Source organism: Lagopus leucura, unplaced genomic scaffold (genome assembly GCF_019238085.1).
Source record: "Lagopus leucura isolate 7727_CA_CO unplaced genomic scaffold, USGS_WTPT01 Super-Scaffold_73, whole genome shotgun sequence".
Lineage (NCBI taxonomy): Eukaryota > Metazoa > Chordata > Aves > Galliformes > Phasianidae > Lagopus > Lagopus leucura.
The window spans coordinates 14968652-14989390 of NW_024962252.1; the positions used below are offsets into that span (position 1 = coordinate 14968652).

General features: G+C 36.4%; 1 protein-coding gene across 1 annotated transcript in view; it reads right to left on the bottom strand.

Moving 5' to 3' along the window:
• CSMD1 (CUB and Sushi multiple domains 1) overlaps positions 1 to 20739 on the bottom strand; it is a 990707-nt gene that overhangs the window by 653338 nt on the left and 316630 nt on the right. The window contains exon 3 of the mRNA XM_042877582.1: positions 1267 to 1379. Coding sequence (XP_042733516.1) covers positions 1267 to 1379 — 113 coding nt within the window. The remainder of the gene's footprint in view (positions 1 to 1266; positions 1380 to 20739) is intronic.

The following is a 20739-nucleotide window of genomic DNA, read 5'->3' on the forward strand; positions in this document are numbered from 1 at the left end:
AAAGTAGGCCAGCAGGAAGTGTCATTATATTACAGCCTGTGGCTCTGTGCATGTGCTCCCAAGATGACAGTCGAGACATCCTTTAGCATTCTTCACCATCTTTTTCCATATGAAAAACATGCTTAGCTCACGTAGAAGGATGAAGTATATTACCATATGCAACTGCTAGAAGAGAAAGATACATCTATGTAGGAAGCAACATCAGACTGCTTCAGACTGAGGTAGCAGTTGCTGGTTTGATGACCCACGTTCCTTCTCAACTTACCTAATAAAACTTGAAAAATATTAAACTTTCCTAGCCTTTCACCACAGCCCTCACTCATCCAAACTTAAAAAAAAAAAAATAAACAAACAAACAAAAAAAAGATGGAGATATTCTTGCTATTCAGCTGACAAAGCTTTAGAGGAATAAGCAAAAGGGGAAGAAATACCAGGGAAAGACAAACTGATATGCAACCAATCCCAACCAGGAAAAAAGTACAGAAAATTAAGCACAAACAACCAAGCTAACATTCACGCAAGAGTTTAAACACAATTCTGAACTTACACTCAAACCATCCTCGCTACCCAAGCACAAGCAACTGACTTAATACCACTGTATCTGATCATTTTCCCAAAGTTTTCAGATCTCAAAACTTTTTATACAAGTCACCACGTTACAAAAACTGATCCAGTCCAATTTTATGAGCATAACTCTTGGTTAACACTAAAAGATATGAAATATTTTGACTTATTTTTCCTCCCAGAACTGTGCAGTCATTGCTGTACTCTAGTATCTTCCACAGAACTGGCTTTGAATTGCTTTGGTTTTGGAGGACAAACAAAAAGAATACACAGAATAGAACATACATATATATACAAGTTTTCACCACTAGAAGATTATCTATTGATTTTCAAGACCAGTTAACATCCTTCTTTTTTTCCATTTTTATCATCAAACCCCTCTAGTCAGGCACCGCCTAAAGAAGCTGTCAAAAGAAATTCAGGAAATAACAAGAAACCCATTTAAATGTAAGCATTTCCTAATCCAGCTTTAGAAACCTGACAAATTTGATTAAAAATCCCAGCTGAAATTAAAGTATTAGTTAGATTGAATTAAATGTCAAAATGAAGACTTTGTCCACGATGTAGTAGCATTTAAATATTGCCAGAAAAAAGGTTATGCAATTGTCAATGATGATTCAAACCCTAAACAATGAAAATGGAAACATTTCAGCATCAAAAATGTATTCCAAGTAAAAGACCAAATAAGAAAATCCTTCTTACCTTCATAGATAGCTTTGAAACCTTGAGCACTGACAGCAAAGTCTGTGGTGAAACAGAGGGTGAGGATAGAACCTGTGCTCACGATAGATGATGGAAGTTGAAATCCAGATAATCTGTGCAATAAAAGAGGTACAAATAATTAAAACCTTTAAAAGGAATAAATTAAAGTTCTCCTCTCACCAATAGATGTGGTTAGCCTTATACCTTAGACCTCCAGAAGAGGAAACATAATTAAATACAACTTTGATATATTTTAATTTGAGTAACTAATAATTTCACTGCCTCGCTTTATTTCAGACCACCTTTAACTCTCATGTGTGAAAACATCCAAGACAAAAATCCATGCCTGAATTACACCAGTCAGCTGCTGCCTTGTCTTTCCAATTTTGAATTTTGGAAAACAAACGGCGACTTGGATGAGTCAGAGATAAGAGTGAGTGAGAAGAGCTTTAATAAACATAGATGAAGGCATATAGTCAAATCAATGTAAGTCAGGAAAGCACTTTGCGTTTTCTTCTGTTTTAAACATGTCTCCCATGCTCTAATTAACAGCTTGCTCTAATCTTTTCACCTTCTGTGTACTTGTCAACTTATTACTGTCATTTATTTCCACCTCGTTTACTCCAATCCTGGACCTAACCAATACAACTTTTTCCTCAAACCCAAAACTACGGAACTACCACGCAGCTTGCCACATCTTACATTCAGGCTTCTGTACGTTCTGTCACCTTCACTATCTATCTAGATGTAACAGTTTTTAGAGAAACATTCTTCTTGTTCTATTTAATAAATAATAGTGGTGATCACTACTGCCCTACATCTGTAATGCACAGTTATGACAGTTCATTATTAATTTAGGATATGTATTTTCTGATCTTACATGCATATTTTCTATTTCTTTGAGAAGGATTTCAAAGTGCTCTGTTTTAGGAAACTGGTATCTACTGTGGGGGAAGGAGGAAAAACCAAGTTGAAACACAGGAAGATAACTTAGCTTCAACGCTTCACAATTTGTAAGCAAGGAGGGGGGAGTAGGGGGAAAGGAAGTCACTCAAAAAGAAATTATTATATAAATGCCGAACTACACTGTTTAGCTACATCATTCCTGATCAATATTTGCTCCACTTGATAAGGCTTTGATTCATAATGACAACAAAGTTGTAAGGGGTCTGGAGCACAAGTCTTAGGAGGAGAAGCTGAGGGAACTAGGATTGTTTAGCCTGGAGAAAAAGAGTTAGGGGAGACCTTATTGCTCTCTACAATTAGATGAAAGGAGATTGTGGTAAGGTGGGTGTCAGCTTCTTCTCCTGCCTAACTAGCAGTAAGGGAATACCCTCCAGTTGTGCCAGGGGTGATTGAGGTGGGATATTAGGAAAAACTTCTCTACAAGAGTGGTTACATGCAAGAACAGGCTGCTCAGGCAGTTGTTTAAGTCACCGTGTTCAATAAACGTTTAGATGTTGTACTAAGGGACAAGGTTTAGTGGGGAAATATTGGTGGTAGATGGATTGCCAAAATGGATGATCTGGGAGGTCTTTTCCAATCTCAGCAATCCTGTGATTCTATCTATATATGACCCCAAATGAGCTCATTTGAGCTGTTGTTTCTAGGACTTCCTGTTTTGATTCTATTATGGTAATAAGCATCACTCCAATAATGTGGACTCTTTACAAGCTCATTAACAAAAATAGTTTCCATACTATCCCCTTTGAAATACCACATCATCTTTTCATCTAATTGACTTTGAAATTTACATTAAAGGAAGATAAATATGTTCATTCACAACTTTAATCACCACACCTAAACTTCTTACAGACCTAGGAATAGGTAGGTACATAGTAAAATTGAAGGAAATAATATGTTGATTGTAAATATGTTTTTTCAACATATATATTTTTACTGCAATCCTGAAAGAAATTACAGGAAAATCTCAAATACAAGAATTCTGTGTTTCTGTTGTTCAATAGGTTATCTGAGTGCCTCTGCAGTACTCTTGCTGTCCAGAATATTTCTGAAAGTCCTTATCATCGTATACATATAAGTTAAGTGACATCAAATGCCAAGAAATTGATAGAGAAACTAGATAAAAAATTTTGAGCATTATTCATAGACTTCAAAGTAAATTCTATAAGGAAAACAGTGTTAACTTACCAAGTCTTTGTTCTCCCCTTACTAATATTTTTTGCTAGGTAATTATAGCTGATGAATCATTACTTGTTTTGCACATTCATTTTATCATGCAGAAGAAATCGCAATGCTCCTTTACTCTGGAAATATACTTCAGCAGTTAATACCAAGGCCTTCCCAGCATCCAGAAAGGGAGTGTTTCAAAGTAGATAGGTATATGCTAAAAAAAGTCATAGAATCATAGAATCACCAAGGTTGGAAAAGACCTAAAAGATCACCCAGTCCAACCGTTTACCTATCACCAATAGCTCCCACTAAACCATGTCCCTCAACACAACATCCAGCCTTTCCTTGAACACCCCCAGGGTCGGTGACTCCACCACCTTCCTGGGCAGTCCATTCCAGTGCCTGACCACCCTTTCTGAAAAGTAATACTTTCTCATGTCCAGCCTGAATCTCCTCTGCTGTAGCTTGAAGCCATTCCCTCTGGTCCTATCACTAATGACACGAGAGAAGAGGCCAACCCCCAGCTCACTACAACCTCCCTTAAGGAAGTTATAGAGAGCAATGAGGTCCCCCCTGAGCCTCCTCTTCTCCAGGCTGAACATTCCCAGCTCCTTCAGCCTCTCCTCATATGGCCTAGTCCCTAAGTCCCGCTAATAAAACTGCCAATTGATAAACTTGCACTGCTTCATACTGAACACATGGCAATACTTTAAAATACTGCCATTTCCTTAACTTTTAATAACATGAATCTGCACAAAGTGCACACTAAAATGCTTTTTAACCATAAATAGACTATAGTTGGCTGGTCCATAAAGAGAAAACAGAACCTATTATAGAAAAACCCAACAAAACACCAATACTAAAGTCAGACTTTAACTGAAAAACAAGCATTTCTTTCTGCGGTATCATTTCACAGATCTTGTCATTCAGACATTTCTAGTACGGTCTACATACACACATATATAAGATACAGCATAGCAATAGCATACCCAGCAGATCCATCTGGCTCTGCTCACATCTCCACTTGTGAGGCATCATCTGGGGACTCTCTGGTACAAAACAGGCATTAATAGGCTGCAGAAAATGCACTGCAAGGCTACCTAGCTGCTGAGGGGCCTGGAGCACATAATGTACATACAAAGAGCAAATGAGGGAACGGTCATTGATCCCTTAACAGACAGCAGCTAAGAGTAAAAGTTACTGCTGTCTTCAGCTCTCTGCTGGAAATGCATGGAGGTCAGTAAGTGTTACACGAAACAATAAAGACCTGCCTGCCATCACTATCATAACCTTTCAGGATTTACACACTATTTCTAAACTTTTATTTGAATAAAGACAACCGTAAGTTCAAACTTTCCATGCCACAGAAAAACATAAAGGTACAGGGAGACACTAACTCAAAAATGGTGCTGATAGCAAGTGAAGCTAATCAAACAGAAACCTTACTGCAGTTCTCTAGAAATTCCTTGCTACATCACAGAAGTCAAATTCTAAATAAAACACACTGAAATATATTTAAAATGTGCTATCTCATATATGGCTTAACTGGAAATTATCCGAGAACTACAGTGAGAAAGAAAAAGTAAGAAAAACTCCACATTTTAGGTATCCAACATCACAAAGTCAGTAATATACATATTCTATTAAAGGCCAGAAAAAAAAATTAAAAAAAGCAATCAAGATACAACTATAGGATCCCAGGCATTTATTATGGATATAAAACTCACCAGTGTTTTTGTCGTGTGTTGGCTTTGGCCAGCTCCTAGACCACCCGGCCAGGCATGCTCCCACTCCCCCCTCTCCTCAGCAGGAATGAGTTGTTAAAGGCAGGGAGAATTGAGTGATCACCAGTTACTAGCACAGGCAGTGTGTACTCAGGGAAAATTTATTTTTATCCAATTAAACTAGGGCTGGGTAGTGAAGGGGAAAAAAAAAAAAAAAAAGTCAAAACCTTTCCCCACACTCCTTTTTTCCCTGGTTTAACTCCACTTCTTCATTCCCCCAACTATCCAATGCATGGAGCAGCCAGCACCAGGCTGTGATCACCCCATAAACAGCTTCTCTCTTCTCACCCACCTGCTTTGGTGCAGCTCATGGAGGCCTATCTGTTCTGGCATGGCCTCCCCAACGACTGCAGGGGAATCTTGGCTCTCAGGAGAATATCCTCCATGCTCCTTTTCTCACCTTGGCCTTCATAGGCTTGCTTCTCATGCTTCTCTCTGTCTCACACTCAGCTCTGCAGCATTGCTCCCCTCTCTTAAGCCTGTTTTGCAGAGGCACTGCCATACTGGTTGCTGGACACAGCTGTGCCCTGAGGAAAGGCTGATGGAGCCGGCTACCCTGATTCCTCTCCCCTTACAACCGTGGCTGCCAGCACCCTCACTCAATACTTTCGTAGTATTCTCTGCTCATCTCTTCGAGTGTACTTCAATTTTATGCATTTTAAAGTCAAATTTTTAATATGTTATCCTTGTAATTTTAGTAATTACTAGCCTGAATCAATTTAAACTGCTTGAACTTAGCCAGAAGAGAAGCTAATGCAGTAATTTAAGAGACAAAGGTAACTGAAGTCTTACCACAGAAAACAACTGTCTTGCCATCTTATGCTGACCTTCAATTAAAAAAAAAAAACAACAAAACCAACACCATACTGTAGGAACGTGCATGCAATTGCATTCTCAGCCTACCCTGTAGCACTGTGCAAATTGCATGTTTCATGTTCTGCAACTTCTTTAAAGGAAAAAAAAAAAATCAGGTGTATTAGGTATATTTCACTCAGTATAATATTTCCATTATGTGTACTTATGCCTATGAGTATTTTGAAGATTTTTGCTTAGGAAAGCAAGTAAGCTCGTGATATCCCTAGGGAACCAAGTCCTTATCACTTCTAGGTGCTACGGGGTTCTGCAGAGGGGCAGCCATTTTCCCACTTCGTTTGCCAAGTTCTATCAGACACTTTAAAACCTATAAAAGCTACAACGTTACAAACACAGTTATAGGATATGTATCCATAATATGAACTTTTAGGAAGGGTAACATTTATGATCCCTGAAGATCCTTCAACAAATTGAGTGAAGAGTCAGAGGTATTATTTTAAAGCTCAGCCAGTTACAACTTCAGTTAACTTTAAAAAAAAAAAAAAAAAAAAAGAAAGAAAATTGATACTAGCCAACTAAAAGTATCCTAGAGAAAAATAGCTAAGAATAAAGCACATAGCTTTATTTGAACATGCACCATACAGCAGTGCCTATCATTTAAGTCTTTTCCATACCCAACATCTTTGCATAGAGTTCAAAGTTGAAAGCAGATCATAGGTAAAAAGATCCCTTCTCAAGATAATAGATAGTATACCTTATAGTGAAATTGTGTAGATCAAAATTAGAGTATATGACGTTGTATAACTATTCTCATATGTAAGTTCATACTCAAACAAATGACACCCACCAACAAGGTGTAACCACAAAGAAACAAACATATGCAATGTTATTTCCCAAATCCTGGAGAAATTCCATCTCCCTTGTTCACTGCTGTAACTTGCTATTCTGCAGTAAAGCTCAGTCAGCAATAATAATAAAGTTTTCTGGTGTTTTTTTTTTTTTTTCTTCACTCTTTTTAAAAATAAAAATAAAAAAATAAAAGGAAGTTGTCCACAGTTGTTCCTGAGGGTCATGCTACTACTGGCCTCCCAATTTCATTGGGAAAACAGCCCCTGAAGGAGCCAGAAGGACACACTCTTAAAGCATATATATAGATTTCCCCTCATTTTGTTCATCATCAGAAGATGGCATCCCTGGGGCAAACTCCTGTCTGTACTGGCTACCAGCACTGAGAAGAGTTACCATAGGTGAAGGCACTTAAGAGTATGTAAAACCAAGAAACAAGCCTATTTCATCATACCAGGCTGTAACTTGCCACATACAATACCACAGAAGACTTATTTTAATAATTCACATCAATTCTGTTACAAGCAAAAAGTGAAATATCATCTCATACATAAAAGCACAAAATACTACTATAAAATTAGTACAGGATCTCTACTTTCTAAATGACTTACTATATCATAAGAGAAGGGTTAGTGTGTAAGTCCCACTACTCCCCTCCACAACATTTTTCTTTAAATCATGTCACAGAAAGAGGGAAGACATAAAGCAAATGGTCTAAGTGATTTCTCCTAAATGTAAGTTAACCTTGACTCGTTCCCCTTAAAAAACATAGAGGAAATGCCACAGCTGATAGAGCCCCTGATTAGTCCTCCACAAAAAAAAATTTTGTTTTCTACCTCTCCAGTATAAGGAACATATCCTACAATAACTCTTTGCATTGATGAGTGCTGAACAGTTTTCTCTCCCAAGAGAATAGCAAAAAAAGTCCCTTACCTCTTTCCCTTCTCCAGCAGTGTCAAATCTTCTCCTGTATTATTCTCCACAAATACAGACTCCTACATCATTGACTAATCACGCATCAGGCCTACAGCAAATCTTATGCGACTACTCTTCAAGTTCCCAATATTCTACTCATAGTTCCCATAAAAAAAAAATTAAAAATAGAACCTCATTGACTACTTCCAGCAACTATCTCCTATAGTTCACTACATCACAGGATCTCCCCACCTATTCCCTCAATTTCTCATTTTAATAATTAACATCAGGTGCTTCTCATTCCTTCTAATTAGATTTGGATAAGGTGTGCACGCTTCGTTAGTGGGGCACTAGTCTAAACATGTATAAAAGGTTTTTTGTTTGTTTGTTTGTTTGTTTTTTAAACAGTATGCAGTATACAAAAGGCTTATTTTTTCTTGGTGCTCTTGCTCCAGTTATTTTACATTTACAGTCTCAATTCTGAACAGGCAAAAACTCGTTTTTAATTCAAGTCTATAATGTAACTAAGTTCAATTTTTCCATGATAATGTGGAAACTCCTGATATTTCCTATGAGTTTGGCTTGACTAGACATTAACTGCAAGATCACAAAATTAATATTCTCATAGTAGGTGGAAGAAGGAGGCAACTGGAGCAAAAAGCTCATACAATAACGGCCAATGAAGTTCCCTTAACCAAAACTCACAGTGTTTAGCTAGAAAGCGGAAAGAAGCTGCAGGCTTGACAATTTCAACAAACTTAAGAAAAAAGAAGCTAGCTTCTCTAGATAGCCAGTAACTGTCACTGCAGCAGAATCTCCGTCCACTGCAGAAAATCCTGAACTTGCAAAGCCTGTGACTGCAGCTAGCAGATAGTCATATGGGAACAGAAAAGTGTGATACGAATTTTCCAGTGCCAAACGAATATAAATCTGTTCTGAGGGAAATGAAGGTGTCAAGAACATGGTGGGACTTGGGGCTCTGACAAGGATGGCAGCTGCCAGGAGAGGCCTGGAGGTTGTAATGGCCACCATTTCGTGGACAGAACTGGGATCACATGGAAGTTCTGATATGACTCTCACATGCTGCTAACGTCTTGCACAATGGGAAGTCACATTATTAAAAAGAAGTTCCTTCAGTTACTATAGAGCTAATGACTGTACTTTAAAAAAGAAGCTAACATAAGAACCTCTACATAAGATCAGGTGTTCAGGGTTAACAATTATATGAGCAGATTGCTTTTCTGCCTCCCAGCTATAAACAGCTAGCAATATTTTTAATTTAACAGCAAACCTTTTTTCCAGTGTAAGGCAGAAAATTTTCTGTCTTGGATTACGTTCTATATAAAATATACACTTGTATAATGGTACACAGATATTTAGACCAAAGATGCCTTTGAAGTATACTGGCATATGAACCCAAATGCACCCAGTAGCAGTTACATATATAAATAAGAATGTTATTTTGTCCAATTAATTAATTAATAATTATCTCCAAATAAATCCTACTTTAGCAAATCACATAAACATCTTTTATGGACTGAAATATACCTTCCGAACCATTACCTAGACTCCTACATGTTTTAGCTCACTAAAAAGTCAGATGAAATTGGTAATAAAAATATGGCAGTAAGACCACTGTTGGTAGTAGTTTATAGTTGGAAGTTGGAACAAGAAGATCTGTAAGGCCCCCTCCAACCTAAGCCATTCTGTTCTACACCACCTACCCTTTTCAAACAATTTAAGATATAATCTTAGAAACTATTTGCATTACTAAGTTTAGCTTATATTTCCATAGACTCATAGAATCATAGAATCATAGAATCACAAGGTTGGAAACAACCTTCAAGATCATCTAGTCCAACCATCTCCTCATCACCATTGCCACCACTAGCACTAAACCACATCACGCAGCACGTCATCCAGACGCCTCTTGAACACTGCCAGGGACGGTGACTCCACCACCTCCCTGGGCAGCCATTCCAGTGCCTGACCACTCTCTGAGAGAAAAAATTCTTCCTTATGTTTAATCTAAACCTCCTCTGATACAGCTTGCGGCCATTACCCCATGTCCTGCTCGTTGCCTGGGAGAAAAGGCCAAATCCCTCTTCACCACAACCTCCCTTCAGGAGGTTGTAGAGTGCAGTGAGGTCTCCCCTGAGCCTCCTCTTCTCCAGACTGAACAATCCCAGCTCCCTCAGCCTCTCCTCATAAGACTTGTGCTCCAGACCCCTCACCAGTTTTGTTGCCCTTCTCTGGACACGTTCCAGGACCTCAACGTCTTTCCTGTAGTGAGGAGCCCAAAACTGAACACAATACTCGAGGTGCAGCCTCACCAGTGCTGAGTAGAGGGGGATGATCACCTCCCTGCTCCTGCTGGCCACACTATTTCTAATTCCATGAGTTTTGTCTGACTACTGTCACATGCAGATGTCATCATCAGTCTTCTTAAAGGTAGATATGTTGCATTAATCCACAAAATGGTATATTGACCCACTATTTTATACAGCCTCAGTACTGAAGCTAGTTTGCATTTCATAGTCATAAGGCTTTAGAGAGAGCTAAATAAGACTGAAAAAAACACTGCAGCAATCAACAGTTGATGCAACTTCAAAGTAAATGAAGATGAAATCTGAAACTTTGCTTTATGAATCTACTCTAGATCACTCATAATACTGTAAATTATATTCATGCTGCCACTTGTGAGTGGTTTGGAAATGAAAAATATAAAGAACTTTTCATCTGTAAAGAAAGAAAAAATAAATAAAATTAAAAATCAGCCCACAGCTCACAGTTTCATATCAGAGGAACAGAAATGGCTCTATGCTAAATGGAATTTGGAAAGGAAAAAGTCTGTGAAGAGCACTTTTTTTCTTTACAGACCAGCCACTAATAACTGAAAAATCACCCCCATTTCCAACTCTCTAGGTTTTACAGGCTCACCTTTTATTACAGTATCAGAGCACCTCCACAAAAATCAGTGAAACGAAGCCAGAGAAAATGGAAGGAATGACAACAAGTGGTTTAGAAGCCACACAGCACACAAAAATAGCCTAAGGTGAGAAATAAATCAATTTCTAAAGGTTTCTTTTAACGTTTTTACAAATTGGATTACAGTAGTATTGCGAGTTTAAAAAAAAAACAACAACAATAAAAAAACAACCAAATAAACAAATAACCCTTTTCTAGCATTTTGATGTCACACTTTTAGCACAGATCATGCGGCAAACAAAATACAGTAGCAAATATTTGAATAGATTAGATTTTATTACAAATAGCATGTTCTTCCTTTGCAGGAAAAAGGATGTATCTAAAAAAATACTGTACTTTCCAAACATGAATGTATTTGACAATCAGCTTAGATAGTGCTCAGTGTTCCCTCTGTAAATAAAACAGAAGATTTATGCCTAGAAATTTATTGCAAGAATGTACACAGCTTCAAATGTGTTCTTTGTGACACAGTAAAATTTTGAATACTTACATGTAACGGTTTTGCAAATTTTCATTATCTCTTTTGCACAAGTTAACTGTTCAGATCCATTCAAAATATGTAATAATGTACTTAGCATAGAATCATAGGATATACTGATCTGCAAGGAGCTCCAGGGACCAGAGTCCAGCTCCTGGCCTCACACAGGAGCACCCAAAATTCAAACAAAGTGTCTGTGAGCACTGTCCAAAATCTTCTTGTACTCTAGCAGGTTGGGGCTGTGACTGCTCTGGGAAGCCTGTTCCATGCCCACCGCCCTCTGATGCAGAACTTTTTCCTGATATCCAACCTGATCCATCTCTTACATAGCTCCATGCTATTCCCTCATGTCCTGTTGCTCCCCAAATGATTGAAGTAATTTCCACATGACATTTGTTTCCACAAATGCTGATCCGAATTTTTAAAAAAGAGAAAGCAAAAGTGATGCAAAATTAAAAACAACCTAAATAAATGATTTTTTTTTTAATCTCTCTCTCTTTTCAAAACAAATGTAAAGCTGACCTCAATACTGCATTGATGTTTTACAGAGATTGATCCTCAGCAGACCAACCAGATCCAGAATATTAAAAATTGTATGTCTTAACTTTCCATGTCTCATTCTCCCATTTAGAAAATAAGGAGAAAATAACAACCTAACAAGATCCTTTTGAAGACATACGTTTTTTGTAAATTGTAAAGAGAATTAGGGGCATAGCATCAGTATATTCAGTACTTGAGATCAATAGGAAGTTCAAATAATTAGCTACTGTCTTGTTTTAGACAATTCATTTTGGCCAATGTAACACAGATCTCCAGATAGTTTGGAATTTGACAGGAAGCGTTTGTCAGAGCTGAATGACAAATTTTGTAGTCCAGAAAGCACCACCAATGAAGTAATTCCAAAATCAAAAGCTTTCAGAGCAATCAAATGAGATCTTTCCATCTCCTTCTCTGTCTTTCCAAATTACATTTTCAGCGTAAAGAATCTTCTCCAAGCATTACTGTACATCATATGTATTGTAAGTGTGTTCCTAGGACTCAGAAAAAAAAAAAAAAAAAATCGTATCTTGTTTCAGAACTGAGGAAAGGATTTTCTTTCACTAGCACTTCATTATGACTTTTTTTTTTTTCTTCTGAAATTAATTGCTCTGACAGCTCTATTTTTAAGGGGTCAGGCTTTGACAGTTTTAGACTGCACAAAGCTCACTATATTAACTTTCTCCTCCCATGTTTTACTCCCAAGAGAGCCATGACATTCTCTTTTTATAAGCAAACCTTTGAAGTCCATTATTTCTACACATCCTACTAGAATTTCAGCATAGTATACATCACTTAATACTCAAACACTTCCAGTCAAAATTGTTGCCTGGCTTGTTTGTCCTTTATAGGAAAGAAATCTAGTGGGAATTTCCATGTGTCATAAAATTCATTTTATCTAAATTTAACTTTTTAAGAAGACTTCTGCTGATAAGTTGTTTTGATAGTTTCAAATGGCACTTACAGAAGTGGTTGCTGCTACTAGTAGAGAATAACGGCCAGTTCTTAAAATGTCTGAAACTATGTGAGTGCTTTGGGATAACTTTTTTTATTGTGTCAAATATCATAAACCCATATTTTCTTTCAGTATATCACTTACATTATTCAAAATCTTCCAGAAGGTAAGTTGTTGCTTGAGTAGTTCAGTACGTCACTTCAAATGCCTTATTTACGTAGAGTATGAATACACTATAAAAGGAATGAGGGAAGCACTGCACATACAAGAATACCTGACATGGGCAGTTAAGATGGAGACATGCTGGTGACTGGTGTTTCACCACTGAATTCATTTCCAAAACTGACAGGGGGGATTTAGGGGCAAAATAGAGTTGCTTTTTCTTGTTCTTTCCCTAATAAGGATGACACATTGCAGCAAAGATCCAGAATCCTTATGGAAGGTGCATTGTTGATATGTACCTCTGGGAAGTTGGTACTGGTTATTTCTATGTGCTGAAGACCTTCTTCATTTTATATCTATGCTGTTATTATGACCAGTGCTATCCATATTTAGTTATTACATTTTGAATGTCTTTATTTTGCTACACTAGCTAGCATTCAATAGCCATCAAATTTCTTTGGCAGAGCAGTCAATGAATCTCAGAGTACACTGACTTAATAACAAGCTTTATAGGTTGTGTGGTGTTTTTCTTAATTTTTAGAGCAAAAAAATCATCACACTTAAATATTGGTTTGCCATTACTTTTCAGAACGTCTTTGCCTCATGCATAATCTATTCCAAAATATGGTGTAGTTTATTGTATTGAATTCCCACTGTGATCAAAGTAAATTTACTAGTATGCATACAAATTTTAATAATTTAATAATATTCAAATTGTTACTTTGATGATGCCATCTTGTCAATGTACCTTCTAATCAATAGTTCTTCAATATATTCAGAAGTTAAGAAGTAGAACAACCTCTTACAAAATTTAATAATAAATAATTTTTGGTAACTTCAACCTGAAATATCACATCCCAAAAGTAAGTTTTGAAATATGTCTTACCAAGAGATATTTCATCTCTTTCTTTCTTTCTGATCATTTTCTGTGCCTATACGTTAAGTCACCTTAGCAGAGGTTTGCCCTCAGATGCATAATTTGATGGTTGAGCTCCTCCTATTAGAAAATTCTATTTTGTTCTCCTGTCCTTTAATCCCTATATATGTAATATATCATTTCAGGACTTATGATCATCACTGACATTATCAATAGTAACATCATTTTTAGTTTGGAACAAATTGTTTCTCATGGATGACTTGCCCTAACAACTGTGTTTAGGTGAGTCATATTTTGGTAGTTTAAAATGTTCTCATTCAAAGTATTTCTTCTAAGGAAAGGATGCATGCAATGTCTTTGTTGATCACATTTCTAATCTCTGCAAACATTCTTTTAAAATTGTATTATAATTTTTAGACATTAATCCCAAGCAATGGGCAGCGTCTAGTTAGCTGAAGTAATATGAATATTGGGCAAACTCTGCATATAATGTGTATAAGATTTCTGCAGGAAAATGGTGATGCACTGCATAATCTGTCAGGCTACTACATTTCATAATATTGTATTGATTTAGTAATATCCTGCCATTACCACTTTTGTCCAGATTATGCAAGATCCTGAATATCTGAACACAGGTAATAGTTTTAGTTTCTTTTAACTTTAATACAGTATTTTATATCACCAGCATCAGATGATACTGACAAGTGACCTGCTTGTTTCTGGCACCCATTTTTATAGGCAGCCTGCAGTCTGTCCCTAAGTATCCACAAGATGAGATTTTGTGGAAACCAAGGATGTCTGTTTTAAGTCAATACTGAAGTAATTATTGTTTTAGGAAAATTTTCTGTTTTATGCTTTCTGTCCTAACTCAGAACTTGACTTCTACTGTTATTTGTTCTCCTTAATTTGAGTAAAATTTTAAACTAAAGTTAAATCCACTGCTAGGATTTCTTTACTGATAGGTATATTTTTATAGTCATTGGCTTGTGTTTATGTAGAACTATCAGTAAATCTTAGACTTTTCTCAGATACTTCTGACTTACTGAAGTTGTCATTTTAATGTAGAATAAGATGCCTTTGGTGAAGTCTCTGATGACCGTGGTGGCCAAAGAAGGGTTTTAAAACCAAAACAATGTGAATGATTCTATGTGCCTCTGGTACAAGCATGCTTTTGGCTTCAGTAGCACTTGGCCATTCCTCTGACAAGATGTTAATACCAGGATTAACTATCTCCCCAAGTAGGGAAAGGGATAGAGAAGGGAAAGGAACAGAGAAGTATGAAATAGCTGAGAAGCAATGACTGCTATTCACTGCTGTGGATGACAGAAAAAATACAAGAAGCAGGAAAATCACTGAGATTAACAGAATAATAGGATGGCCATCCATGGAATTGAGAAAGAGGAGAGGAAGAGGGAAGGGGAAGGGGAAGTAAAAAGAGAGGAGAGGAGAGGAGAGGAGAGGAGAGGAGAGGAGAGGAGAGGAGAGGAGAGGAGAGGAGAGGAAACTAAGTGTGAAAGCTGCTGCTAGCTGCTGTTACTGCCCTTGCAGTCTAAATAATAATAATATAAATAATAAGTATAATAAAAAAGCAGGGTTCTAATTTCAAACTGTGCTAGAAGTTTCAAACGGAAATTCCTGACAGAAAAAATTTGAAGAGGAAAGGCATGGATACTTCAGGAAGTGTTACCCTAAAAATGGGTTGAAAAGGAAAACAAAAATGGCGAATCAAGAGGAATTCAGAAAAAAAAGAGCAACCTTATTTTTTCTCTTTCATATTACCTTTTTGAGCTCCTTTCTGTTCCATCTTCTTTAGATATGTACTTCCTTATGCTTTCTCATACATTAAAAAAAAATTCCACAAACTTTTTTTTTTTTTTGGTGACTGCTGCTTTCTCCTATCATCCTCTCTACAATTCCTATTTCATACTGCAATGAAAAGATTTTCCCTCCTCTCTACATTCGTCTCTTATATTAGCTACCACTTATGTCTGGTGTTCTTCTTAATTAAAATTCTCTACTAGCAGATACTAGTGCTTGCAATCTGTCATTCTTTAACCTTTTTTTTTTTATTCCTTAGAAGCCTGTTTTATCGTGGCGTAAGAGAGCTTCACGGACTGAACAACCTAATGAAATTGTTGCTGCCTTATCCGCTACAGATCTATAACACAGCTTCATTGTTACCTGCTCCCAAACATAAAAGTTACCTTTCATTGATTTTTTGATGGAACACTATTATCTAACATTGCAGAATGAGAGCTCTTACATCTTTTAATTTTCATATATTTGGCAGTATTGAAAGCTTTTATGTAGGCTGTGTCATTTTATGTGGGATGTATCATTTAATGATGTATACCACCTATTAAAATAATCCACATTTACTTGCGTATCATTATCTATTCTATATTTGCTTTTTGTTGTTGTTTAATGAATACCATTATTAAATACCAAGAACAAGTGGTATGGGAATACAAATCCTCAGGGAACATTTATTTTGGAATAACTCCAGCGTATTTCTTATGACTCTATTTAATCTTTGTTTTACTTTGATAATAACATGTGTACATGTAATGCCATCATTTGATTAAGGCTTTTGTGTCTGACGAATAGTGAAGAGAAACATGGATACATTTAGCTTCCCTTTATCTTATGAGGTGATGCCTAGAAGATGGTAGCAGCTGCAGCAGAGATGTCTTTATTTTAGGGAGAAAGTAATCCTGAATTTGTGAACTGTTTCCTTTTATAAGTTCAACCAAATTAACTATATGCTTATAAAATGTTGATAAAATGGTACACTTTCCATTGAAAAAGGCCTCTCAGTGGAAGAGTCCTGAGTAATGATATCCATCATCTGGAACACAAATTCAGCCATAAATGAACAGAAGAATACATATCATTCCACAAGTCATAGCACCTGAGATTTAAATTAAGTGACTGAAAGGTAAGAAACTCAAGCATCCGCAGGAGATATTGAATGGAAAAAAATCAGAAGTGAGAAGCTCTGAATTTACTAAGGGTTGGATTATATTAAGGGGAAGAGTTAGGAGGTAGTAAATTCAAGTCCATGCTCTTGGATTAGTCTTATCAAAAATGTTTAATACTAGCTTTAAAAAAAGTAGTAGTAAGAAAAAGTAGACAAAGTGTCCAGACAAGAGGGAGGATTAGAATGATTTGTAAATTCTAGGTAGAAAACTTGAAAAAAAAAAAAAAAGAGAAAGAGAGAATAAACTGAAAGGTATACAGACATCTTAAGATCAAGTGAATCATTTTTCTTTTGTTGAATCTGTTGGAAGCTGACCTAATTTAGAAAGATAAAATTATCTGAAATGAATAGTATATCCAGAGACTAATAAAAAGGAATTTGAAATTAAAAAAAAAAAAAAAAACAGGCCATTAAGATGCTTGTGGGCATGAAGACACCTCATGTTAGGCAAAGGATGTGGAAGCTGGACAAATGGAGGCAAAAGTATGATTTAGAGCAGTAGTTTATGATTTATTTTGAGAGATGGATTTAATGAAGGATGTATTCTTCTTAGAGGTGCCCAGTGAAAGAATGAGAAAAAACAATCTGGATTTAAAAGAAGAAAAATTTAATATAGGAAACAAATTCCTGAAAAATACTGAACTCGATCACTTTTCAGTGCTGTATTACTATTCAAACAGAAATTTTTCTTGGGAAAATAATATGGCTTACTGCACAAGATTATACTAGTCATATAAGCTACTATATACTATACATAAGCTACTGTTCATATAGTTAATTTCTCATACCACAACCTGCCAGAAGCAGCTTTTTCTGCTTGAATTACAGCAATCTTTTTTAGGGCCATTTCCTCAGTTCGTCACTCCAGAACACCTCAACACCTGTTTTTCTGAGAGGTACTAATCTTCAATTTTAGTCTAATTATATTGGTATTGTGGAATATTTGCATAGTAAACACATGTTTTGTGAGTAAACACTATGCTAGTAAAACTGCAAATTTAGCACTAAAATAGCAGTTGAAAATTCCATGCTGAATATCATATCAGAATGACAAGTTTGGACAAACCATTAACCTAAGCTACTATAACAGACTGAAAAAGAAATCTCTTTGGCAGCTGTCTTATCAAGAGAGGAACACAGGAAAGCTCCTATGCTGGTGCTCAAAGGAATAATTGGCTAATATTACTAGACAGTAATAGTTACTTCCAGTAAAATCTTGTAAGTATTAAGATATCATCCTTTACATTTGATGTATTTCTGAACAACTCTATACTGTTAGCATGGAACTAAAACACAAGTGATTGACCTTTCATTTGTACCAGAGTTCTTTAAATATGTAATGATGAGATCCAACATGTATCATCATAATTGAAAAACATAAATAAATCTAGCTCAAAATAAAGTGCCAGATATGTGTGAAGCATTAGTACTCAAAAATAGTCTAGTCTGCCAGAAGCACAAGCAAATCAAACCAAGAATTAAAAATTTTAAAAAGAATACTTAAGATCATTGTTCCAGCTTTACATCTCACCAAGAAGCAGATAACCCCGATTAGACACTCAGTTCACAACAGCCACTGCAATGGTCAATAATGGTGAGAGGAAAAAAAAGAGGGCAGGTTTTTTCCAATCATCGATATTTTGCAGATTATTACTTTTCCACCATATTTTTCTGCAGACACGGATCTATTTTAGCAATTCCATGTTATCTAGACGTATTTTCTAATGTTAACACTACTTCCTCCAGGAGCTATCTGATACAAAATTAGCATGTTTCAGTGCATAAGCCTACAGATTCAAATCACAAAAATGTTTAGTCTTTTTTTTCCTGTGAAAAAGAGAAAAATGGAGATAGAGATGATAAGAATTCTATCAATTTGCATTACTTTTTTGATTATTTGCTTAACCTGTTAATTCCTCCAAAAATAGAGGAATGTAGGTGATTTAATGTGAGTGCTTTGGGGGTTGAGCAGACCATTTTAGGACAGAAGGAAAGTGATGCATAAAGCCATTTGCATACTGATCTAGCAGAATCTCTAAAAATGCAAATGTAACAATTTAAATTGACATTTATTAACTTCTGGAGTTCTAAAGAAAAATATGCTAACAAATAACTTCTTTGCGTGTATGAAATGGGAAAAATCTATTCCTTAATTACCTCCCTATAACTGTGTAAAGAAAAAAGTGGAGGACTTGATTTCTTAAGACATATTAAGATAAGAGAGTGACCAGGGTTTATGATTTAGGGTGTAGTGATTTGATTTTATTTTAACACGTGCACTAAAAAGCCACATCACACAAAATCATAGAATCGCTTAGGCTGGTTGGGACTTTTTGGATCCACCTTGTCCAACCCCTGCTCAAGGAAGGATACCTGGACCAGGCTGCCCAGGACCACATCCAGGCAGCATCTAAAGATCTCCAGGGAGAAGATTCCACAGCCTCTGGGCAGCCGGTGCTACTGCTTGGTCACTCGCATGCAACATAAGTGTTTCCTGATGCTGAGACAAAACCTTCTGTGTTCTAGTCTGTGCCCTTGTGCTCCTTCATCTGTTCATCCTTCCATCAAGTATTTACCGATATTGATGGGATCCCCTCTGAGCCTCCTCTTCTTCCAGGCTAGATTTGGCTTTGGGCAGCCTGGTCTAGTGGTTGGTGAACCTGCACATATCAGGGAGTGGAAAGTAGATGATCATTGTGGTCATTTTCTTCCCAGGCCATTCTATGATTCTCCAGGCTCAAGAGTCTCAGCTCTGTTACCCCCTCCTCATAGGAGAGAGGCTCTAGTTAGTCTAGTTACACTCTCTGTGTCTCTCTTGTACTTTGCAGTTACTAACAGTGAAACAGTCTTTAAAGATTTTGACAAGTCTGCAAAGACCCTCAAGTCATATTAGTTGTTATTAGCCTATTTTTGTATTAGAGGTATAGAAGGAGAAGCAGTAAAGATCAATTGGTAAAATATTTAATTGATTGATCTTCAAGAAATTCAAATGCCCTGTTTTGCCAAGATCTCTTATGTGGCTCTAAAGTGTTGGTTCAGTCAATATCTCTAGTTGTTCTGACACTTCTCTTTTGCATAATGGTAAAATATTATTTCTCAATTAATATACCGTCACAAGAATTTCTTTAGCATATTTCTAACATCCTGCTTTAATTTATAATCAAGATAAATTTCACTTTATCCCATTAATCCTTCCATTTGTTCCAAACGACTTACATGAGTGCACTCCAGGAAGTAGACGTACGTAAGTGAATGGTTTTGCAAAGAGTACAGAAGAAAGCTTTTCACTGGAATTTCTATTGAGAACAATGATCAGAACCATTCAGTAATATTTCAAAGATTCAGCATTTCTTCTAACTCAGAATGTAAAATGTATAACTAAGGCATTACATACATGGATTACGCTGCCTTTAGAAAGGTTCCTTGTTGTTTACTATAAAACATATCTAAAGCTGCTGGTCCTACTGCTTTTTGAATAGAACACACCATTTACTAACAAAAAGAACTTCTGTCTGTGAGTAAAACAGTGCAACAATATTTACATAATATTTCAAATTTTCTAGCACCAACTATTCCACTATGTACTAATTTGCAGGAAGATAGTAATTTTCAAAATTGATAATGCTCTCTTCAGGTGGTTTTGCAGTTTTGTTAAATATTAGTGCTCTATGCTCTATTTTTTTCTCCTTCTAGCCTTTCAATTATTACAGTCTTTAAACTATTCCATGTTGGTGGCCGCATTGCTGAACTTCAGTTAATAATCATTCTGCAGGTAAGCTATTAGTACCATCAATTTTTGTCCTTTGGGATCTTTCTGAGCTATCTTTTAGAATATTACTGTTTTATTATTTATGTAAACAATGTAAAAGCATTTGCTACTACTTGATAACCACTTCTGGCTTCAACAAGAGTTTAAGAACAAGTAGGCATTTGTAGTTTTACAACTGAATGCTCACACCTTATCTTCACTGAAAATAACTTGTGGATAATGTCAACAAATGCACA